Below are 25754 nucleotides of genomic sequence, written 5' to 3' on the forward strand. Positions count from 1 at the left end.
GATTTATATTGATCCCGTGTAAAGTTGAATCATAGAAGTGGTCTTTGAAACTACCTACCGGTTGTTCATTCTGGAAGCTAACGTGATATCAGTTACAGGTTAACAAAACTACCACGAGTGTCAATTGTCCCGGTCGACCCCTCCTACTTGGGTCGCATTCAATCATTTTTAGTTTTCTTTATTTTGTACATATATTTGTTTAATTATATTTTCTTGAAAAAAACAAGGTTTTAGTTTATTAAAAGTGGAGACCTGATATCTCCGGCTGTAGAGCTACGCAGCATCTCCCGGTGAACCTGAACCATAGGCAACCAACCATACAGTGTTGTATGGGTGAACAGGAGGGGGTTTAGGAATGGGAGATTTTTTTGGAGGTCCTTGGGTTACCAATAGGCAAAGGGTAGTTTGTAACCCTTAGGACCATAAAAAGTGGCGCCCGAGCAGTTTAAAGAAGAGAAAAGTACATGCAAGTAAGCTACTAACAATTAAAACTATTCTAGCTTCCAAAAAGGATTTGTGTAATTTTCCAGTTTGAATTTAATTTTGTTTTCCAGGATAATTTTTATTTCTTTTAGTTTTCCAGAACCTGTAATATAGTTAGTTAATTAGGGAATAGTTACATACGTACCACGAGATGCCAGGAGACGAACCTCAGGCGGAGAAAATGGAACCCGAACCAAAGATCGGGTGGGTCTACACAAAGAGGAAGGAAGAATTAATCGCAGAATTAGACGATAGGGGAGTGAAGTCCACTGGTACAGTCGAGGAGTTGAGGGCCAGGTTAATACGGTATATTCGTGATCCACTGGGAACTGCAAGTGACCTAGAACCAGAAGAACATAAGGAAAAAGAATCCATAACTTCAAAAGGAACAATACCAAAAACCAGGTATGAGACCACTTCCAGATCAGAGAGACATCAGCACACAAGGGAGCCAGGGCAAGTGCCAGTGGGTAAACCAACAGCTGCAGAACTAAGTGATAAGGTGCGGAAGTGGGGAGTTAAATTTGATGGTACTGGTGATCCAATATCATTCCTAGAAAGGGTGGAAGAATTAAAAACTTGTTATGGATTCGAGAATGAAGATTTATTAAGAACCTTACCGGAAATGCTAAAAGGTAAAGCGTTGCTTTGGTACAGGAACCACAAAGATGGGTGGAGAAATTGGGCCGATGTCGTCGATAGTGTCGAGATATACTTCCTCCCATACAGGTATCGATTTAAGCTGGAGGAAGACATCCGAAACAGAATTCAACGGCCAGGGGAAAAGGCAGCAGACTACATCACGGACATACTCACATTAATCCGAAGGCAGGGAGAAATGTCCAGGCACAGCCAATTGGATAGAATATATGAAAATCTGCGAACAGAATATAAACATTATATTCGGCCAAGGGACTTCAACAGCTTATCGGACTTACTGGAATTCGCAGGGGAATTTGAAAGGTTGCCTAAAACAGTAAATCCAGTCAGTCACAATTGGGGTAGCCCGAGGGTAAGGTTTGAAGCAAGAACAGCACCTAATAGGTTAGAAAGAAGTCCAGATAGAGTAAGCGGGGAAGCAACAAATACAATGAGAAGAAAAGAGGATAGAAGTAGTTACCAAAGGAGTGAAGTTTGCTGGAATTGCGGAGAAAGGGGCCATCAAAGGAGGTTTTGTCGGGGTGAGTTTAAACCCTTTTGTTCTAGGTGTGGAAAAGAAGGAATCTTGTCCAAAGATTGCAATTGCCAGAGAACGGGAAACGAGAAACGCCAGTAAAGGAACCCCAGGAGTCCCTCTACAACATGGCCAAATATCCTGAAACAGAATTTAGTAGGAAATTGACTACTAATCCAAATAATTGTCTATGTCATACAAACCAGTCGCCGAAACCAGTCCTGCCAGATGAAGACTGTCGTTTGTTTATGACAATCGGAATTTTTGGAAATCCCTTTTTAGCATTAATCGATACAGGGGCAGCACGATCCTATATAGGGAACAAGGTAGTTGAATTACTCAAACATAAAAAAATGTTACCAGCAGCAGGCCAAGCGATAACGGTCCAATTAGCAGATGGTACGGAGGTAAACACGAAGGGAAGATGTCGAGTTCCCAGCCAGATAGGGGGGAATCACATGGAGCTGGAATATCAACACCTTCCTGGACTGACATCCGACATAATAATAGGAATGGATTTCTTGATACAGAAGGACGTCCAGTTAAATTTCAGACAGAAAACGATGAAGCTCTTTGATGAGGTAATAGATTTAAATGTAAATCATGCATCCAGGTTAGATGGCATCAAAGGATTAGAGGGGAACCAGTTAATCATCTTGAATAAGTTCCTAGAAACAGAATTGGAGCATTTTAAAAATTCGCCAGGGAGAACTGCTGCAATTACACATACAATAACGGTAAAACCAGAAGCAGAACCATGCAAACAAAGGTATTATCCAAGAAATCCAGCCATACAAGCAATCATTAATGAAGAAGTGGATAAGATGTTAGAGGACAAGGTAATAGAACCATCCAGAAGTCCTTGGAGCTCACCCATCGTGTTAGTCAAGAAACCATCAGGCAAGTATCGTTTCTGCATTGATTATAGACAGGTTAATCAAAGAACAGTCAAAGATGCGTACCCTTTACCACAAGTCCAAGGGATACTACATAGATTAAGAGAAGCCAGATATATTAGTACTCTAGATTTGAAAAATGGATACTGGCAGGTACCTCTGAGTGAAGAAAGTAAGCCTGTAACCGCTTTCACTGTCCCAGGAAGAGGACTATTTCAATTTCAAGTACTCCCGTTCGGTTTACATTCAGCACCAGCAACATTTCAAAGGTTACTAGACGAAATATTAGGACCAGAAATGGAAGAAAAAGCATTCGCATATCTAGATGACATCATCATAATAAGTAAGAGTTTTAACGAACATTTAAACATTTTGCAGGAGGTTCTACGTAGGCTAAGGGAGAATGGTCTCCAACTACAAATAGAAAAATGTGTCTTTTGTAGAACAGAGCTTAAATATCTAGGACATGTGGTAAATAGAGAAGGAGTCCGGCCAGATCCGGAGAAAGTAGAAGCTATTGTGGGAATGGAAGCACCAGGTAATGTAAAAGGAGTAAGACGGTTTTTAGGAGTAGCATCCTGGTATCGAAAATTCATTCCACAATTCTCGAAATTGGCGGAACCATTAACGGAACTTCTGAAAAAGAAGAATAAATTTCAGTGGGGTCAACAGCAACAACAAGCTTTTGAAAAATTAAAGGAAGCATTAACAACCGCACCGGTACTCACATGCCCTGATTTTAAAGAAACTTTTGTGTTGCAAACAGACGCAAGCAATAGTGGACTAGGAGCTGTACTTACACAGGAGCAAGAAGGTGAGGAAAAAGTAATTGCATATATTAGTAGGGCATTAAATCAGGCAGAACGCAATTATTCCACAATAGAGCAAGAATGCTTAGCAGTGGTGTGGGCCATTGAGAAATTAAAAGGATATCTGGAGGGTTACCATTTTAAAGTAATCACAGATCATAGAAGTCTAAAATGGCTCACCACAATGGAAAAACCCACGTCCCGATTAGCTCGATGGATATTACAATTGCAGCCCTACGACTTTGAGGTGATATACAGGAAGGGAAAATGGAATCTGGTAGCCGATGCATTATCTCGCCGGTATGAGGAAGTTGAGAATTTGACTCCAATACAACCATTGGAGGAAGAGCCGAAGACACCTGAAAATAAAGAATGTAAGTGGTACGACAGTTTAATGTTAAAGGTACAGACGAACCCAGAACAGTTTCCGGAATATAAGATAGAGCAGGGATATTTGTACCGGTCGTTCCCACGATGCACACCGGAAATTGCAGAAGGTTTGGAAAGCCGATGGAAGCTTTGCATTCCCAAGACAGAAAGGATGCGCATAATGAAGGAATGCCATGATGAACCTACAGCGGGACATCTGGGAAGTTCGAAAACCATCTCCCGGGTTTTTCAGAACTATTATTGGCCTGGAAGCACAAGAGACATCATACAATACATAAGAAAATGTGACACGTGCCTGAGATATAAACATTCCACACAGAAGCCACCAGGAGAAATGTACTTCACGAGGGTAGATGAACCATGGGAAACGGTGAGCATAGACTTAATTGGTCCATTCCCCAGGTCCAGCAAAGGGAACTGTTATGCGATCGTTTTCCAAGACAAGTTCACTAAGTGGGTGCAGATAAAGGCCATAAGAAAAGCAACCAGTGCAGTGTTAATCAGACAGTTTCAGGAAAACATTATTTACCAATTTGGCAGTCCGAGGACGGTGATATCAGACAATGGATCCCAATTCACAAGTCAGGCTTTTAGAAAGGTGTTGAAGGAATGGGGAATAAAACAAAGATTAACGCCACCATATACACCCCAGGCTAATCCGGTAGAAAGAGCTAACAAGGTGGTGGGTACTATGATAGCACAGGTGACAAAAGGGGAAGCTAAGAAATGGGACACTACGTTGGCGGAAATAGCATTCGCAATGAATACGGTAAGACATAATTCCACTAAATTTAGTCCAGCATTCCTGAACTATGGGCGAGAACTCCTACCAACAGGCACATTAATTAGGGAAGTGAAATCAAAGCAGGAAGGCGAGGAGTTACAACCTGAGGAACATGAAGAAAGGATGGGAAAAGTACAGGAGATGAGACAATTGGCCAGGGAAGCACTAAGTAAGGCGTTCGAGGAACAAAGAAAACCATACAATTTGAGAAGAAGGCCTTATAAACCTAAAGTGGGTGAGTTGGTATATTGCAGGGAGCATATATTGTCGGATAAAGCAAAAGGAATTTCGAATAAACTAACACCAAAATATGATGGGCCATATGAAATAAAACGAATTATATCTCCTGTAATTGTGGAATTGCAAGGTAAGAAGAAAAGAGGGGAATATCTAAGAGTACATGTCAAAGATATTAGGGTGATGGGTCAAGACATTGATGATAATCTGATACATTCCATACCAATAGAAGAGATGGTAGAAGGAGGGGCATTGAACACAGTACAAGAGAAGGAAACCAAGCAGGGAAAAATTAGTCAGGTCGAGATGGCACCGGTAAGAAGGACAAAGAAAGACAAGAAGAATGAAGGACGGTCAGGCAAGCAAAGAAAGGTGGATGTAGAAGAATTAAATCAGAAAATGAAGAGGTTATTTGGGAGCCCTTACAGCCCGTATAAGGGAAAGGAAGGAGGCGGTGAAAAGAAGACACCAGAAATAGTAAGCCAGATACATCAAAGCAGCCAGGGTTCCACTCCATCCCCAATGGTAGATTGGCCAACACTGCCCACTCCGGACAAAGAATTAAGAGAAATTTGGGAAGCACCAATGGAATGGGGGAAAATTCCAAGCGGCGATGAGGGGACCAAAATGGAAACTTTGGGGATACAACCACTTCCGGAACAACCCGCAAATCAAATACTAGAAAGCAGGGGTAAACCAAGGTCGATGGGGAAGGTGAGTGGAAGTGGAGAAACATTGGGAGACACGAAGATACTAAGTAGAAGAATGAAGCGGAAAAACAGAAGAAACAACCGAAGGGCAGCCATCCTCGTTGCACCGGGTCAAAGATTATACCTGAAACGACAGGATGCGGTGGCACTAGGTCTAGCCAAACCGGTCTAGTCCCAGGAAGGGGTGGTATGTAATGATGTGAAATGTTATAAGATTAATTTGTAATTTGACTCCTGTAGGAATTGGAAATTAATCTAGATTTCTATCAGGAGAGGGCGGTAGTTTCAAAGACGTCATGTTTGTGGACATTCCCACCAGTACGATTACCATCACCATTACATTCCCACTTCCTTCCACAGACTATATAAACAGAAACCAGACCAGAAAGGGGACTCGTCTTAGAATTGTTTTCCTGATCCTAAGAAATTCTTTCCTGTTTCCTGGTCAGACGTTAGCGATTGTAAATCGCGCTCTGACACCCGCCCTGTTGAATAATTTACCTCAGACGTGCCGGTTGTAGTACCGCGCTCTGAAACCCTTCCTGAATTAAAAGTGTACGGCCGTATAGCCGTGCCGTTAATTTGGGGTTACCTGACTATACAGTACAAAGAGGTGCAGGTCGTAGGACCGCGCTCTTCCTGTTACCATCCGTGGAAAAAGTATACGGCTGTATAGCCGTGCTCAGAATTAGGTTATCCCTGTGGTGAAATTTCGGTAGACGCTGCGAATGTAAATTCGCGCTCGACTGGAACCAGCCTTCCTGTAATCTACCCCGAATATTTTTGTACTTGAGCGTCTAACGCAAAACTTACTTGATTTATATTGATCCCGTGTAAAGTTGAATCATAGAAGTGGTCTTTGAAACTACCTACCGGTTGTTCATTCTGGAAGCTAACGTGATATCAGTTACAGGTTAACAAAACTACCACGAGTGTCAATTGTCCCGGTCGACCCCTCCTACTTGGGTCGCATTCAATCATTTTTAGTTTTCTTTATTTTGTAAATATTTTGTACATATATTTGTTTAATTATATTTTCTTGAAAAAACAAGGTTTTAGTTTATTAAAAGTGGAGACCTGATATCTCCGGCTGTAGAGCTACGCAGCATCTCCCGGTGAACCTGAACCATAGGCAACCAACCATACAGTGTTGTATGGGTGAACCGGAGGGGGTTTAGGAACGGAAGATTTTTTGGAGGTCCTTGGGTTACCAATAGGCAAAGGGTAGTTTGTAACCCTTAGGACCGTTACACGTTTGAGGTTATGGTGTTTTTGTTGTGAAACAGTTGGGCATAGCTCGTGTGTGGGGAAGTGTATCTGCCGGTATTTGGATGGTTTTTGGCAATGTTTCGGTTATTAGACTGGTTTAGGTTTTTGTTGCTGATTAGTTGTTGGTAATGTGGGCACCCTTTGAAGTTGGCTGTATGTTATCCTTCGCAGTTGACGCAGCGCGGTTTTTCTTCCCGATGTTTGGTACACTCGGAGTAATGGTGATCCCCTAGGCATTTGACGCACCTTGGGGGTAACTTGCAATAGTTCCTCGTGTGGGTGTAACGCTGGCAGCGTGTACACTGAGGTATGCCACTGCCTCCCCGTCTCGGCTCAACTATTATTCTGCAGTGCTATAAGGTTTCTAGTTGGAATATGGAGTTAGATTTTTCTTCTTTGGCCAGGAGTACTGCACAAATAGGAATAGGTTGTTTGTCCTTATTGCGTAGGCGTGTTACATTAGATACAGAAAAGTTTTTGAGCAGTAGTTCTTCTTTAATTTCATCGTCTGTGATTGATGTCGGGAGATTCCTAATTATTACGGAAAGATTGGCGGTATCGGGGCTTCGATACGTGTGGTATTTGACGTTGCCTTCCTTATCATAGTAGGCTGTGAGCGCTCTGTAATCATCGATGGTATTTAAGTTTACTTTAATTTGGGAACCTTTATTATTAATGGTGAATCCGTTCTTAACGTTTGATTTGATATCATTGATGACCTGCTTGTAATTTGAAGCATCATGAATAAATATAGGCGGTATCTTGACGGGTGTGGTGATTGTATTATCGTCGTGCGAGGTTGAATTATTATCTTGTAGTGCCGTTTCTTGTTGGGGGGGTAAATAGTACTTGTTTTGTTTTATTAAGTAGGGACATGGTGTTGCCACCTACTATAAGGTAAAGCAACAACGAATAAATGAAATGAAATGAAATGAAATGAATGATTTTCATATTTAATTCTGTTTCAACTAACCGACGCAAGAAAAAACGTTTATGGGGTAATTTTCTTTAGAGAATGTAATGCTGCATCTGCATCAGATACTATTTGTTTATCATTTTCCGGAACCAGGGTACATAATCGAAGAAAAAGAAATAGATTTGAGGAAGAATTGTTCTTAAACTTATATTCGGATTTTCCGCTACGGTAGCCAAACCGTTGAATGTATTGTCGTTTTCCTGATGGTTTTGAAGGACATTTTGAACGTTATTGCACTTGCAGTGCTGTTCCTGTTCTTTGAAACTTGCGCACAATTCTGTCTACTGTGGTACTGCTTGGAATCGGTCGATTGGGTTACTTCACAGTAAATAAAGACGTTACTTGGCGGGCATAAAACAACTTTAACATTTCCTCTTTCTCTTCAGTTACATACCTACATGATAAACAATTTTTTTCACTACTAGCGTCTGATGACATGATTATTAACCTTTTTTCCACTTGTAAAGTAGGCTTTCTCGGCATTTGTTCAAAGTGGTTAATAATTTTTTATTATTAACTAGTAGTCAATAATGAGAACTGTCACGCTGTCACTTTTAGAAAACACAACCCGAAATTTCGCTCAATGAACGTTTAGACAAGTTCTCTAAAACGAATAATTGCCACCATTCGCAATTTCCAGAGAAATTACATACCTAAAATTATCACATTTTGAAAAAATTCGAACGAAATTGCTCTTTGAAAAATCTCAATGTCAGAACAAAATACGGCCTGTTTGACTTGTACTTCCACGTACTTGATTGACATGTTAAATTAAGAAACAAACAATTCTGTCCAACCGTTAACTCTCTTATCAATATAATATGTTAATTTAGAGGATTTCAAGTGCTAGTAGTGAAAAAAATAGTATATATACCACGGTAGAGAAGTCTATTATTGCCTTCGCACCTTACACCCCTCGGCGCAAGCGCCTCGAGATGTAATCTTGGTGCTCAGGCAATAATAGTGGACTTCTCTACCTTGATATATAATGTACTATTATGATTAACTAATTTATAAACAAGTATAAATTTAATAAATGTCAAAGGCAAATAATGAAACGTGATCGCTGTTTTTTTAGGTAATTCCAAGGCAATTTTGTTAATTTCTACGGTATTGAAAAACGGAAAATTATAAGTAATGTATTTTTTTCTATAAAAAAAACGTATTTAGACCTTTGCTGAAAAATAATTAGGGGCGCAGGTAATTGGCCATAAAGAAATTACCATTGAAATCCCTATGCTGCGTCGCGCTAGGCACCACCCTGTATAAAGTTCTCCTCCCGTACGTGTGTTGTGATTGAACTCCTAAACGGGTGGGCCGATTTTGATGAAATTTTTGTGTGTCCCCGGATGATTTAGATTCACAACTGGGCCTAATCGGATTATAGGATCTTTTTAAAAACTTATTTTTTCATTGACTGTGCTATTTCGTTCCCAATGTATTTACATTTTGTAAGCTGAGTTTTCGTGATCATGTATCCGTCAATATAAAGAGTGCGAAGTCGCAGGAGAAAATCGAGTAAGTAATATAATAAATTCTAATTCAGAAAGTAGTGTTGCATATTGGTTTTGGTACAATAGGTACATATCTGACTGGGCTATTAGATATGTCTCGCCCAGATGATTCATTTTGACTTTGTGAGTTACTCTCCTCCAACAAACCGTTTTGAAGATATTGGCTCTTAAAGTTATGACATTACCAATGCATATAAGTATTTCGTCTAGCTAGAAGTAACAATCACGATAAGGGGTCGAAGAGGAGAACTGCGGTTGGTAGAAATGAATTCTTTTGGTAGAGTATCATGAAGGATATTACCAATCCCCCCCCCCCTCAACCCTCCATTTTATAAGGGCTAAAGTAGAATTATACTAGAGTTGCCGTATTTACGTAGAGCCTTGTAGTAAAAAATGAGATTTTTTTAAAATTAAAATTTGGGTCAATTTTTCACGTTCGTGATTTTTGGGGAAAGTTTGTGGAACTTTTTCCCAAATCTACTATCTTATACTGTAGAACTATTTTAGATGCAAATATAATGTAATCAGAAATTAAAAAAATTTTAGGTGGATGAAAAGAGGATAAATTTTATCAGTTGGAGCGTTATTTTTTTTGTTCATTTACCTACCAGAAATTGGGTCAAATTTTACTCGAGACGTCTTATAATAGGTTAAGAAAGGATAAGTCAATCGAGCTTTACATTGGGCTTTGTGTAAGAAATTTTAAACTGGTCATTATTGTCCATAATTTATACTGGACGATTCTTTATAGAAATGACTTGCTTTTAAATCGCCCTGTAAATCACGGGTTTACATCCACCAATTTCAACCCCAACAACCAACAGGAAGTAGCTCACTTTTCCCAAAGTTGGGTTCGGGGCGAAGGCCTTTTTGGCTTTTCGCAAATTGTTAAGTTGAATCACAATCTACTTCGTGACTTTTAAAATTGAATAACGGTATGAAAGTCAGATTGGTACAAAGTCAAATAAATTGAGTTAAAGAATAATAAAATTATAGTTGAGTTTGAATTTGAAAACTGCTTCGTTTACCGTAAGGGGTGTTAATTAACTTATTTTTAATCCAAAGACCATAGTCGAGAATGACATAGCGTGAAAATGTTGACGTGCGAAGAGCGCTGCGAGTAGGTATAAAAAACAAACGAGGAAAGGAGGGTACCGTTTCTTCGGCAGCATTGAAATCTGGCCACCCTAATCAGCGCTTGAGAAATAAGAAAAATACCGGCAACTAGTGATATTGTAATTTGTTTGTCAAGTTATTACGTGAATACTTTTAACTTTCTAAAATACAACACGAGAATGACGTAAAATATTAATTATTAATTAAGTGAATTGTAGCAGCAGTTATTGCGAATTAAGTATACTTTGGTATTGAGACGTCCACGTCGGATACGCATAAATTTTGAAAAAGAAAAACCAAAGCGAAACGAATATTTGCGCAAGCCCGTATGTAAATAAGACGATAAGAAAAGCGAAACGCTAATAAAAGTGCAATAAGTAAGCTAATCGGCCATGTTAGTTCGGATGTAATACGTAGCAGCGAATTTTACAACGCGTAAAATAAGTAAGAAAATTCACTGCGGGTGCCCCCCGACTACGATGTGGCCCCACTGCCAAGTCCGGGGGCTGCGATAACGCAGTCGGAGCGACCAGCGCTTGGCTGCATGCCCGAATCGACCTCGTAACGCCGACTTGTATCTACCTAACCAATTTGACAGCTACTATGAAAATTAAATGGTTTTCTAGGTTAATATTTCACTATTTCTCGACAACATATTGAACAAATCGCACTTATTTCACGATAAAACGTTACGTGCAACATTGGCCACCCTTAAACATCGCTTGATGGCGGCCGAACACTCGAGATAATGTGAAAAACCAGATATAAACAAAGCAAATGACCTGTTAGACAATTTCCTCATTTGTACACATTTTAAAGTAAAATTTCACGGGGAAACGCGTTTAAAAAGCCGAATTTCTCTCCCGATTACGTTTCGCGACATCGCCACTTAACCGAATTGAAAAAGAAATTCGTTATTTAAGGGTAGCAAAAGCGTGAATTAGTAAGAAAAACAAAATAGAGGGTTTCTTACCTTCCCTGATATTGGTTTCACAACGCCACCTATCTTGATATGCGTCGTCTATTCTTCCCACAAAAAGCACGTATTCACGACAGCCTCGTACGCCGACCGCAACCGAACCTACAACGAGCCGTTTGTTTGTGATACACCGTAATAAATTTTATCTAAACTTATTTTAGAAAAATATTAAGGGAAAACGGGGAAACTCGCCCGGAAAACCGAATTTTTTGCGAGAAAACGAAAGTACGTAACGTGAGGATGCGTTTTCCGGCGAAAATTCTAAACTGAATCGTTTACAACTGCCAAATAACGATTAATTTAGTTAAAAGATTAAATGCAATGATACTTCTATTCCGTCACACTATTAGGACGTGGTATTCTTTCCGTAGGAATGTAGGAAAGTTAGTTGATTCTGTTACCGCTAGTTGGCAAAACGGCGTGATCTTTTTTGTATTATTCATTTTCCAACTTAATTTATTATGCGACGAGTTCAAGGTTTCGTTGTTTTCTTATTGAAAAATTTCCTTCCACGTGTACCGTTATGGCGTTATCAACGTATAACGAATTCTTTTTGCTCGCCAAGGGGTGAAGGGGTGCGCGTTTTGTAACTTTTAACAGTTCGTAACCCGTTCTAATTGCACACCCTCTTCCTTTCCACCATTCAGTTAGCTTCAAGTCACCCGTTAAGTTTTGCATTTATTGGACTCGAAACCTTTCTAATATCCTTGCGATTAGAAAGTTAATTTACCATATCTTTATTTTTATCGTTTATTACATTCACGCCTAATTTCACTGGACATAGGTACAACGGCTTATTTCAAACGCTGTATGTAAATCGGTTGATAAATGAACCATTGGTACTTCCCCTACGTAAGCTGGGAAACACGCGTACAGTTAACCGCAGCATCATTCGCCATCAATTTTCCTTCTAAAGTACATTATTTGTAATTTATGCCAATCAAAATCAAACATTTAAGGAAACTTTATTTACTTACATTCGTAAATTTATTCTAGCACTGGTGACTGGTGTAACATGACCACGTTTGTCTTTGCGAAGCTGCTTTTTATATTGTTACCACAGTCAAGAGCCTAAGCACTACGTTTATTAGTGGAATCAATACTGTACTCAACTTGTAGGTACTTATAAGGGTAATTTAACCCACGTTGTAGCTCCAATAATAAGAAACAGAGCAATTGTGCTTTAATTCGCATCGGAATAATTCGAAAAGGTAGGTATCTTCTGGGGTATTTTTCATCTAAGTCATTTCGCTTTAGTAGTATTACAGCGTACGGGAAATTCGCCCTATCGCTGAAGGTAGCTTGTAATTCGGATTCACAAATATTACAGTTAACCAGCTTAAGAAAAGGATGAAAACAATATAAATGAACTACCAGGGTCCAGGAGCATGCAAAAACCTTACAGAGCAAAACTTACCTAAATAACTATATCCCTTATAAATAACTCCGGTAAAAATTGCTTTTTTCTGAAACTACTTTAGAAACAACTACTTTTGTTCGTCTCTAAAAAGGGTGAAGAAAATGTGATTTTCTTTTCTAGTGAGGAAAGTAAAAAAGCAATTGCTGCGTTAATCTTAATAATGACATTTAAAATTAAAACATAGGTACATCTAGATTGCTATGCGTCAAACTGCATTATTATTTATTGCATACGATAATTTTTCAATTTTGATTGTAGTTTCAGAAAAAAATTAAGTGTAAAACTTGAAAAGAAAGTGTTTTTCAACTCTCGCTACGTTTATGTGTCAAACTTTGAACTCAAGTTGAAAAACTCCACTTTCTTCTCTAGTTGTACAAATAACTAATTTGTTATTAATGATCCTCAGATCCTTTATAGTTTTGTATTGTCGTCCGTCCGTGTGCGCTATAGCTCTTTTTAAATGTGGCCGATTGTGTTGAAATTTGGTGCACAGGTACTTTGGACATTAAGGGCGGACGCTATTGATTTTCAGGAAGATGATTCAACAGGAACAAAAGTTATAGGACTCGAGTGAATCGGGAACAGGAAAAACTGCGGGCTCAATATAATAGAAATCAACATATTTCATTCCCTAGTGCCCGGTTTCACAAACGATGATTAAGGTTAATTACTGATTAAAAATATTAGAATGTGTTATAATACTAATTTTAACCTTTTATAAAGCTAGGCTTTATTCCATTTAAAATTATACATTATAGTAAATGAGTGACAAATTGACATACAAAAATAACAAACGATACAACGTCTAGATCCATTAAAGAACAAATCATATCATTCATCGTGGCTTTCAAAATTTCCACCATAACAATAATAAATTTCAACTAGAACTATAGTCTCTGAGATATAGTGGTGGTCTTCTAGTTCTAGCTGATCGTCTTAATGTTTCTGATTCTAGATCCACAACAGGCTGAAGTTGCACATTTGAATCTTGAAGCTCTAGATTGATATCTTGATTTATTGTTGGCGGGTGAGGTTGTTGGACAACAACTTCAGGTTCTGGTCTAGAGGCTATTATCTCTCCTTGTCCTCCAATGGGAGCCAGGTGTCTGTTGGATACAGTGGTTTCACGTCCATCTCGGAGGCGAACAAAGGAATAGTCAGCGTTTGACTCCAACAAGTCTACCTCTTCAACGAGAGGCTGGTATTTACTACTTCGGTCACAACGACGCAATAATACTTGTTCTGCCTCTGTCAGCCATGTAGGCATAGAAGTTCCATTAGGAGATCTTCTATTGTGTCGAAACATCCTTTCATGTGGTGTGCACTGTGCAGTTAATCGTAGTACATAAAAGAGAACGAATGGAATGTAGAGCGAATGATAGAACTTTTTCCCATTGTTCAATTGGTAAATTGTGAGTCTTCAGAGCTAGTTGAATTGCTTTCCATAATGTTGAATTAAGTTTTTCAACTTGACCATTTCCTTGAGGATTGTAGGCGGTAGTACTACTCGTGACAATACCTCGTGAGTGCAAGTACTGCTTTACTTCACTAGACATAAACGATGCACCTCGATCTGAGTGTACATAGCTCGGCATACCAAACAACATGAAAAGTGAATTTAGATGAGTAATTACAGTCTTTGCGCTTACATCGGAGCATGGAAAAGCAAATGGAAAACGAGAGTATTCATCAATGACTGTAAGTATGAATCTATTCTTGGTATTCGTGGGAACAGGACCTTTAAAATCGATGCTGATTCGCTCAAAAGGTGACGTTGCTTTAATTAGTTCTGGTAGTGGATCTGAATGCCTATAATATTTCGGTTTTATTTCTGCACAAGTGCGGCAGTTGTTAGTCATAACTCGGATTTCTTCAATTGTATATGGTAAATTCTTATTTTTGAGCCAATGGTGCATTCTCGTTATACCAGGGTGACATAAATGATCGTGCAGTTCCTTCAATTTCAGATTTCTTGATTGTGAATTCATACTAGCAGAGATTCTTGACAAAGCGTCAGCAACGTGGTTTTCTCGTCCAGGTCTGTAGATGATATCGTAATTGAACGGAGATAGTTCCAAACGCCATCTTTGAATTTTCTCGTTCTTTATTTTACTAGGTAATTTAGAGTTAAACATAAAGCTTACAGATCTCTGATCTGTGATTAATTTGAAAGGTTTTCCAATTAAGAAGTGCCGCCATTTCTTCAACGACTCAACAATGGCGTAGGCCTCCTTCTCAATAGCCGAATGATTTTGTTCACAATTGTGCAAAGTTCTAGAATAGAAAGCCACTGGTCTCGAGTTTTGTGAAAGCGTAGCGGCAATTGAATGGTTCGAGGCATCTGTTTCAACTGTGAATGAGATGTTATTATCGATAGCATTAACAGTAGACTTTGCAATCATAGACTTCAAGTTTTCGAAAGCGTTTAGCGCATCATTGTTCAATGGAAATTATGGACTATGAGCAAGGGGGTGAATTTTCTCTGAGAAATTTGGAATCCATTTAGAGTAATGGGCGAACATTCCCAGTGTTCTACGAAGTGAAGCGACATCATTTGGAGGAGGTAAGTCAAGTAGAGGTTTCAATCTGTCGTTGTCAGGTCTGATGATGTGGTTGTCAATAGAGTAACCCAATATTTTAATTGATTTAAGATTGAACTTACTTTTCTCCTTGTTTAGCGTAAGCCCGTATTTATTAACTGCATGCATAAATTTTTCAAGGTTCATGTCATGATCTTCTTGCGTTTTTCCACAAACAGTTATATCATCAATATATGCGAATGTACCTGATAATTCTTCTTTTCGAATCACCCAATCAATTGTTCTTTGAAAAGCAGATACACCGTTGGTTACGCCAAAAGGAACTCTAGTAAACTGGTATAAATTTCTGGCAGCTTCGAATGCAGTGTACTTCTTTTCTTGAGAAAGAATTGGGACTTGGTGATAGGCACTCTGCAGATCTATAGTACTGAATACAGTGTAATTTGAGATTTTCGTGACAACTTCTTCTATATTTGGTAGTGGATATGCATCTAGTTGCGTGTAGCGAATAGTCAATAACCATCCTTTTCTTATGGTTCGTGTTATTAGTGATCAAAACTTGTGCTCTCCAGGGAGACTGGCTTTCTTCAATTATACCTTCTCGTAACAGTTTCTTTACTTCAGCAGCTATGAATAGTTCATCCTCATGTGAGTGTTTGCGGGATCTTATTGCAATTGGTTTGCATTCTGTAGATAAGTTAGTAAATAATGGTACAGCGGGCACGGTTGCTTCGGCTACAGAGCAAATTTTGAGTGTTTGTTTTGGTCCTCCAAATGCAAGTTCCAAACTCGAGTGCATCTGCAATACATCATGACCAATGATCATGTCTGCACATAGGTCTTTTACAATGAGAAGTTCTAGATTTCTGTATGAGCATTCTCCAATGCGAATAGTTTGCCGTGTGAGATGTTTCACTTGTGACTTGAGAGATGAGGAAGCCATTGATACAGTTTGTTTACAATGTTGTTTTCTTAGATTAAGCAGATTCGCGAATCCTTCATTAATGAAACTGATGCTGCTTCCTGTATCGATAAGAGCGTCAGCGCGAACTCCTTTTACGAATGCTGTAACCATAGCTTTTTGAAGCGAAGAAGGTGCAGCAGCGGTGATATAAGCAGTGTAGTTTTCATATTTTTCTTGAAAACAGGCAGCACTGTTTTTACTGCGACAAACAGTTGAAAAATGGCCTTTCTTTCCACAGGTATGGCACTCAACATCCACTGCTGGACAGTTTTTCCGAGCGTGGACAGAGCCACCACAAAAAAAGCATTTACGTTTTGAATAATTTTTGGTTTCCGTAGATTTTGGTATTACAGCTACTGTTTCCACAGTAGAAGACGGATTAGGTGAAATTGCATTGACGATAGAAGATTGAGTTTTAAATATTGCAGAATTTCTTTCAGCTGTTTCCATTGACAGAGCTAGAGTGTAAGCTTGATCTAAGGATAATGTCAGATTCTCCAAAAGTCTCTGACGGATCTCTGATGAAATAATTCCTGCGATAAATGCTCCTCGTATATTCTCGTTTTTATTTGTCTCAGCATCCACTGCAGTGAATTGGCATTCCTTAGACAATTGTTTAAGTGCCTGGAGGTAAGTGTCAATAGATTCTCCAAACTGTTGACGCCTCGTGGCAAGCACATGCCTGGCGTAAATTACATTTCGAGGTTTGATGTATAGAGCATCGAGAATAATAAGCGCATCAGTGTAAGTTTCACAGTCACATACGTACGCAAATACTCGTGGCGAGATGTAGTTTACCAGCAGCTGTAGCTTGACGGCTTCAGAAAGCAATTGAATATTACTTGTTGCATCAGGGCCCATTGTAGTAGAGGCAGATGAGGCTTGTCGAGCTTTGAGAAAATTCTCAAAAGTTTTCTTCCAATGTTCCCATTCCAAGGTGGTGGAACTTAACGTCGGATCTCCGTCAAAGCGTTCGGGACGTAAGAATCTATCCATTTTTTTTAAATGGAATAAATTGTTATAATACTAATTTTAACCTTTTATAAAGCTAGGCTTTATTCCATTTAAAATTATACATTATAGTAAATGAGTGACAAATTGACATACAAAAATAACAAACGATACAACGTCTAGATCCATTAAAGAACAAATCATATTAGAATGGAAAACATCTGAGCGTATCATCAAAGGTGGCTAAGATTCTAATATTTTTAATCATTGATTAAACCTTAATCATCGTTTGCCAAACCTTGTATAACAATTAAATATAACTCTTTTCTGACATGAATTTGATGCATTCTTGGCGACCACGTGGATTTTGATCAAAACATGTTTAAACCTCAGTTGTTTCGGCGCGCTATAAATTTAAATCATACAAGTACAATCGGGCACTCGGGGCACTCGGGCGGATTCGCGAAAACGCCTAAAAATGTAGAGACAAGGGCTAGAGAAGACGGAACGATGTGCGAGATTTGAGTTAAGCATGCACGAGTTTTACGCGCATTTATCAATTTAAAAGTGAAAAAACCAAACCAATCTTTGGGGGCCCCCATCAGCCGGTACAGCAGCTCACCGAAATCAGCCACTCCAGGTACGTACCCAACTTTAATTTATGTATTTGTATGGTTCGGGCGGAAATTATCATTTAACCAAAAAATATATCTTATGGTCCTTCAGTCCACAAATTACAAAAAAATTAACTTAAAATACAAACACATGTCAAAATCGTTATTTTTGCACCTAGATCGTTGGGAAAAGGATCAAGAGCGTTATCTTAATGCCCAAGACATGAATTTGATGAATGTTTGGCGACCACATGGATTTTGATCAAAACATGTCAAAATCGTTATTTATGCACCTAGAACGTTGGGAAAAAGACTAAGAGCCCATGACATGAATTTGATGCATTTTTGGCAACTGTAAGATTAAAATAAATGGTCGTTGAAAAAGTGATGGTAATACTGAGGATCCTTCGATATTTCATTGTATCGGTTTATTCTCTTATGTTGTAATAAGCTGGATAAACTTTTATAAAATCATGCAAAAAATAATAAACACTTTGCCAAGACAAATATTTCGGATCCAGACGATAAAGGAACAAATCTAGCATGATACAAACAAAATTGCAGACGTTATAATTGTAGCCCCTATTTTTGGAAGTGTAGATTCGTTCCTTTAGGCCCCGAGTCTAGTCTGCAATATCGTTCTTGGCATAAGTGTTTCTTATATATTTTGCATGATTTATCTATCCTGTTACAAGCTTAATAAACGGAGTTATTAAGTTTAGCATGGGCTTTTGTGACCTGTTAATAAGTAAAATAGTTATATAAAGGAATAACGAATAAGCTCTACTCATTGGAGTAACCCCTATCCCTGTTTAATAATTTTTGTTTTGTAAGGTTTTTGCATGCTTATCGTAGATAATTTATATTGCTATCAATGCGATTATACCTACGCATTTTAGAACTTTTTTTTAAAATAATAATTCACAATGTGGTATAACTTATAGCTAGTGATCAACAGTAATACTCGTATTTGTGAATGCAAATCCGAATCAGCGACATAAATTCGCAAAATGCGTTATCTCTGTGGATGTGCGGCCAATTCGTATTCGAGCAATTTATACACAGTAGCTTCATAATTCGCAACGGGATAATTTGCACCTACAATTTTTGCTTCTTGGATAATTTGGTACTCACATTCTCAGAATATGGATTATTCACAGAGAACTCTCTTCATGGTGTGTTTAAATCAGTAAAATTTTGTCATGTGGACAAATGGCATATTAAATAGCTTTTACCCAAAATCGCCTTTAAACCTTCATTTTCATTAGGCCAGTAAATGACCGTTTTGGCGTGTAATTTTTCGCGCCTCGACGGATTTGCTTGAAAATTTGGATTTAGGTTTCTCTTACCCTCTACTTCAAATGTGAACTTGAGCCCAGGGTTGCTTTTACTTGGGGGGGGGGGGGGTATAGCTTATAAAAAAACAAACAAAATGGTCTATATATGAAGTCTGTAGACCCAGTAGAAGCAAAGTTATAGCTCATGAAAAGTAGGTTCTCATTCGTCAAATTCCAAATCGAGTACTTCAACGTGAAATAACCAAAAAAATGAAGGACTTTTCGGGGAAAACTTATGAATACTTTTTTAAAGTGTTTGAAAAGGGCTTTCTTTTTGAAAAAAGGTTCCTAGCATCAAAACTAAGTGAGTTACGCTCAAAATAAAGTTGGCCCTTTTTTTTTGGTAAAAAAAATCGAGGAATTATAATATTGAAAAATTGCCTTTTTTTCACTTATAATTCCGCAAGAGGTTTGTATTTTACCGAGTAAATTGGGGTTGTTTAGGTCATGAAAATCTGTTGCCTGGCAATTAGAGGAGAAAAACTGTCAAATAATAAAAATGCGACACCGAAGGTGGAGCATTTTTAGGTTGACAGTTTTTCGAGTTCAATTGCTAAAAGGAAACTGATTTGAATTGCAACAACCCAAATTTACTCGGTTTAAATACAAACCTCGAGTGTAATTCGGCAGGACAATTTAACGAACAAGAAATTTACCAAACTAATCAATTATTGACAGGGGAAAGGATAATGCGATAATTGGTTCGAAAATGAATAAGTGAAAAAACCGCTAGTGCATTTGTCGCTGGAAAAGTTGCAGGTAACTTTTGCCGCTGTCAAAGTGACAATTGCACTGCGGCTTATGCGATTTTTTATACATGAGTTGAATTGTCAAAATAACTTCAAAAGTATTAGTGATACGAAACATTTACAAGAATAAAAAAATGTAGCTTTTGCTTTTCTGAACATTTTTTTTGTTTTTCTGTAAAACAAAAATTGGTTAAGATATGGCTGATCAAAGTTTGCATACACTCGTCATTAGTGACTCATTCGAACCCTCTCAACTACAACCCTTTCAAAAATAAGGGTAAAAAATTAAAATTAAATTATTATTATTATTTTTATTACACCTGTACAATATATACAAAATTACAAAACTATATGATCATCAGCACTTTGACCTTTTAACAAAAAGAATAAAAATAAACAAGTCACACACTTCGCCTTTCAACTCTCTTCTAGCTCTCTAGCTTAAACTGTGGTTTATAGAACTTGTCCATGTAACATATCACCTCATTTATACACCAGTGATCTACAAACACTTTACATGTATTTTTTCCCAAATGCCACGAATAGTTGTGTAAGATGGTGTATATATATACCGGGTGAATACTTTCAAACCGAACATGGGGAATTAACATGGGAAAACAGTTTTTCGGAGCTTGTTGCTCCCCAAATTAACTTATAGAGGGTTCATAATGGCACCACTGGAAAGAAGATTTTTTTCTCATCTAAAGTAAATGCGAATTAGTTAAGTTTTACTTGTAAGTATTTTCTCATTATTTTATCAAAAATTCGCAAGATAAAATGAACTCAGAAAAGCATGTAGCCATGACCCGTAGATTTAAGCATCCGCAATTGTCAAATTGAAAAACTATCTGTCGAATTGTCGATATTGACGGAATAGAGGTTTGATTAAATTCCACGGAAAATTAGGGCCGCCGTTAGCCTCGACGGGCCCCGGGAATATTTTTTGACCGGGCCCCTATAATTGAAATTTTTGTTGTCGCATCACCCTTATCTTAAACTAGACATTTTCAATCTTGACTACTTAGAAGTACATTTGAATAGTTTTCATACAGACAGTAATTTCATAATTTATTATGAATTGTTAGAATTCAAATAACCAAATTACAATGTAACTTTGCGGATTTTCTTATTAGCAAAAGTGAATATCACTCGCTCAAAATTAATTTCTCTAGCAAGTTGAGCTTCAAGAGCTAATGTACCGAGATTGATCTAACGATCTTGACCCATAGTCTATCTCAAACGGTTTTTTACCTAGCGAGCCTTCTGCCACTGTGCCGTAATTAGGAAATTTTGCTCAATGGTATGGTTTTTTAAATCTTCTGCTGTGCATTTTTTATATTCTACTCTCTCATATAGAGATATGCATATCCAGATTTCGGGGCAAATGCCCCGGCTGATCCCCCTTATCGGCGGCCCTGCGGAAAATAAATCTCGCACTCTGCGGTAACTATTACCGTCGTAAACGTTTTTTACAATACCTAAACACTTTTTCCTCAATGGAATACATCGTAAGTTTTGTAGTAAGTACAAATTAAAATTATTGACAGTTATCGTACCTTGTTTTCATGACTACCGTGATTTTTTAAACCAAGTACACATTTTGACTACCTAATTTCACCAAATAATAATTAAACGTGCATCTAGACGTTAATAATTTGCATATCATAAAACGTGGAAAAAAATCTTCTTTCCAATGGTGGCATTATGAACTCTCTAAGTTAATTTGGGGAGCGACAATCTGCGAAAAACTGTTTTCCCATGTTAATTCCCTATGTTCGGTTTGAAAGCATTCACCCGGTATGTGTATATTTATATAAATCATATTTTCGGTTTCCTGGTGTAGTTTTTTTGTTAGATAATTATAACTATTTTAGAGGTAAGATTTAGGGGTTAAACTGTGATAAAATCTTAAGTTATGTTGTTTAATGTTAATTGATATTTATTCACTCCTTTAAAAGATGATTTGAATCAATTACCCACTTTAATTTACAATTATACGATTTTTTTCTAATAGAGGTCGTTTTTCCCCTAAAAAATAAAAAGCAACCCTGAAGTGGAGGGTAAGTAGAACCTAAATCCAAATTTTCATGCGATTCGGTAGAGACGCGGAAAATTACACAGTATCGCCATATTCCACGTTCAGTTACTGGCCTGCTACTTTCTGTCAGGACTCGTTTCCTGCCGGTTGTCACTTTACGCCGCATTTGTGACATTACCAAATGTCTATAATGACTCCTGTTATCACTGACAGATTGCTATTAATCAAAAGTTCTATATAAAAATTGAAATTTTATATTAAAATACGATTTCGGGTAAAATTTAATGCAAAACTCGTCGGTAAAATGACATTACCTGACTCGGACATTAAAGTACTCGGCCCCGCACTTCAATATTTCCTCGCTAGTAATGTATCATTTTCCGAACTTTTATCATTTGTGGAACAGTTTTCCAGAAGTAGGTAGGTACACGTTTACAATAGTTAGTTGTTCACGGCTACCTTTTAATATTCAATTTGAATTACCTTTGTAATAGGGTGCATTAATCAACGAATTGACCCACATTATATACCAAGGTAGAGAAGTCTAAAAGTATTATTGCCTGAGCACCAAGATTACACCTCGAGGCGCTTCCACCGTGGTATACCGGGTGGTGCCTAGCGCGACGCAGCATAGGGATTTCAATGGTAATTTCTTTATAGTCAATTACTAGCTCCCCTAATTATTTTAGAGCAAAAGTCTAAATATGTTTCTTTTAGAGAAAAAAATACTGCATCTGTTCATACTATTACTTATAATTTTCCGTTTTTCAAAACCGTAGAAATCGACAAAATAAAAAGGTTCATTTTACAATAAATCAAATATGCCTTGGAATTACCTAAAAAAACAGCGATAACTTTTCATTATTTGCCTTTGACGTATATTAAATTTATACTTGTTTATAAATTAGTTAAAGAACTGCAAGTGCAATAACTTTCAAAATGTCCCTCAAAACCATCAGGAAAACGACAATACATTCAACGTTTTGGCTGCAGTAGCGGAAAATCCGAATATAAGTTTAGGAACAAATCTTCTTCAAATCAGTTTTTTTTCTTCGATCATGTAGGTACTCTGATTCCGAAAAATGATAAACAAATAGTATCTGATGCAGATGCAGCATACATTCTCTAAAAAAACATTACCCCAAGATGCCTTTTATTGCGTCGGTTAGTTGAAACAGAATTAAATATGGAAATCGTTCGACGTCAAACAACGATAAGTTAGATGCGATGCGCTTGCAGTTTGTTAAAAGATTCCAAAGCATCACTGATTTATAAAAATGTAATTTTTTATTTTCTCGATTTCTACGGTTTTGAAAAATAGAAAATTATAACTAAAAGTAGGAACAGATGCAGTATTTTTTTCTCTAAAAGAAACATATTTAGACTTTTGCTCTAAAATAATTAGGGGAGCTAGTAATTGACTATAAAGAAATTACCATTGAAATCCCTATGCTGCGTTGCGCTAGGCATCACCCTGTATAGGTAGTATTTTTTTCACTACTAGTACTTGAAGTCTTCTAAATTAACATATTATATTGTTAAGAAAGTGAACGACAGAATTTTTTGTTTATAAATTTAACATGTCAATATCAAGTGCGTGGAAGTAAAAATCAAGGTGGCCGTATTTTGTTCTGTCATTTTCATAGAGTATATAATTTCGTTCGCAGTTTTTCAAAATGTGATAATTGTATGTATGTAATTTCTCTGGAAATGACGGATGGTATGGCAATTATTCATTTTAGAGAACTTGTCTAAACGTTCATTGAGCGAAATTTCAGATTGTGATTTCTAAAAATGACAGCGTGACAGTTCTCATTATTGACTACTAGTTAATAATGTCCACATTATTAACAACCACTTTGAACAACTGCCGAGAAAGCCTACTTTACATGTGGAAAAAAGGTTAATAATCATGGCATCATGAAAAAACGCATTTTACGCAAAGTTCCAAACGTTCCAAAAACAGCAATTAGGTACAACCATTCGCATTTTTGCGTTGTATGAATTTTGATACCTATGTCTGTGCCATTTGTTTTAAGAAATGTTACAACGTTACAAAATGCACTTTTGATGGAGAAATTCAACTCAAATTATTGGAATTTTGGCGAACCATGAAGTATTTTACAAAGCCAGTAGATTTTCAACGATTAAGAAGATTTTTACCGATGGTGAACTAGCTGAATTACTTTTAGATATCTTAAAGAAAGCTATAATGCTATTCTATTAACCCATCCAATACCTGGCACACCTTTAAGTGTAAGTGGTTGACGCTTCTATTGGTATTGATTTTGGTGTTGGAGCTGTTTTGCAACAAAAAGTCAGAGTGGAAACCGTTATAATTTTTTTAAAAAAGGTTACCGCAATATACTCGGCAGTGAAAGGTTTTCGTTTTAGGACAATCGTTTATTAACGAGCTCCTAGCGAGCTTATAATTTTGCAGTGTCTGTCCGTCTATCCGTCCAACCGTTAGCACGATTTTCTTGTCTATGGAAAAATTTGTCAGTTCCATATAAATGTCTGATTTGTGCCCCTCTAGATATAGGTACGATTACCGAAAATGGAAAAGTGTCACGGGGAGGAATGATTTTTTTGACATAGGTATTCAAGAACGGTTTCTGATATCATCCATCTTCGCTGGATTCTCCTAGTCCCAGTTCCAGTCTCAGTCTCCATCTCCTGTCTCTGGTCATCTAAATTGCACACGACCTTAGACCTATACGTATGGAAAAATTCTTTTTCTTACGAAATCACATAATTAGGTATATTTATATTATAAAATTACAATTATGTACATGGGGTTCCTAAATATAATGTAAATATGGAAGGGGCTAATTATTTAGCAAATGTTATGAGTTATGACTAAACATCATATAAAGCAGATAGGTCCGCAAACGCTACTAACTGTACACTTTAATAAATATATGCAAACACAAACACAAGATACAATTTTCAATGCCCACTGTCAAAACTAGTAAAAACAAAGGCCTATGAACCATTTTAAAAATTATACTCGTACTTTCATTTAGCTTACTACCGAAAATTGCTTTTTATTTTTTTTTCTTCATAACATATACGAAAAAATTAGAAGAGACCATAAAGTTTCTAAACAAGTCAGAAAATTGAATTTTTGTTTCACAGTCTACCAGTGCCGCACCGAAAAAAGTTTAGTAATAGAAAATGGAACATGACCTTTGAGTAAACAACACCCTGTAGATTGTCACTATCATTGCCATGACCAATAAAGCAAGCCCTTCGGCGTAACTTGTATTTGTTTTGAAAGTCGTACACCACGCGTTTTCTTTGTGACTTGAGGGAATAAAAAGAAGTCATTAGGAGATAAATCAGGTGAATACGGACAAACCAATTAACGTTTTTCGAGATTTGTATCTTCAAATATTTTCTATAAAAAGAAAACATCAGATTAAGCACAACCGAAGAAGAGCAACTATTGACCGATGTTTCCCGGAAAATTGGGTGCGAGTGCACACTGATAATTAGACATGTTATACGAATTGTGTAATTATAATAATGATAATAATAATAAATTGTCTTTAAAATAAAAGATATTCAATATGTATACAAACTAACCCGAAATTGTTTTATCTACAAAGCAGAATTTAGGGAATGAAATACCACAAAGTACCCTTGTGCCAACAGTCTTTCCTTTTTACTGAAATCGATGACGGCAAAATAGCCACTCTACTAGTGACCTTTTTTTTTTATTAAAAAAGATTATTACTATACTATCATCAAACCGATCGCTCACATTAACCAGCTTCTAGTGTGTGTATAATTTTGCGATGT

At 37.4% G+C, this 25754-nt stretch overlaps 1 protein-coding gene across 1 annotated transcript; it reads right to left on the reverse strand.

Annotated features, from left to right (window-relative positions):
• Nucleotides 1–179: 179 nt before the first annotated feature.
• LOC116167777 lies at nucleotides 180–6383 on the reverse strand (the record flags this gene model as incomplete). Its single annotated transcript, XM_031483288.1, is given in 10 exon segments — nucleotides 180–823; nucleotides 879–1036; nucleotides 1104–1225; nucleotides 1300–1360; nucleotides 1422–1451; nucleotides 3543–3721; nucleotides 3778–3997; nucleotides 5985–6025; nucleotides 6076–6251; nucleotides 6297–6383. Coding segments are annotated over 7 exon segments (702 nt in total). The 5' UTR covers nucleotides 6133–6251; nucleotides 6297–6383.
• Between the last annotated feature and the right edge of the window lie 19371 nt (nucleotides 6384–25754).

The sequence above is a fragment of the Photinus pyralis genome, unplaced genomic scaffold (assembly GCF_008802855.1).
Source record: "Photinus pyralis isolate 1611_PpyrPB1 unplaced genomic scaffold, Ppyr1.3 Ppyr1.4_LG4, whole genome shotgun sequence".
In the NCBI taxonomy this organism is placed as follows: domain Eukaryota; kingdom Metazoa; phylum Arthropoda; class Insecta; order Coleoptera; family Lampyridae; genus Photinus; species Photinus pyralis.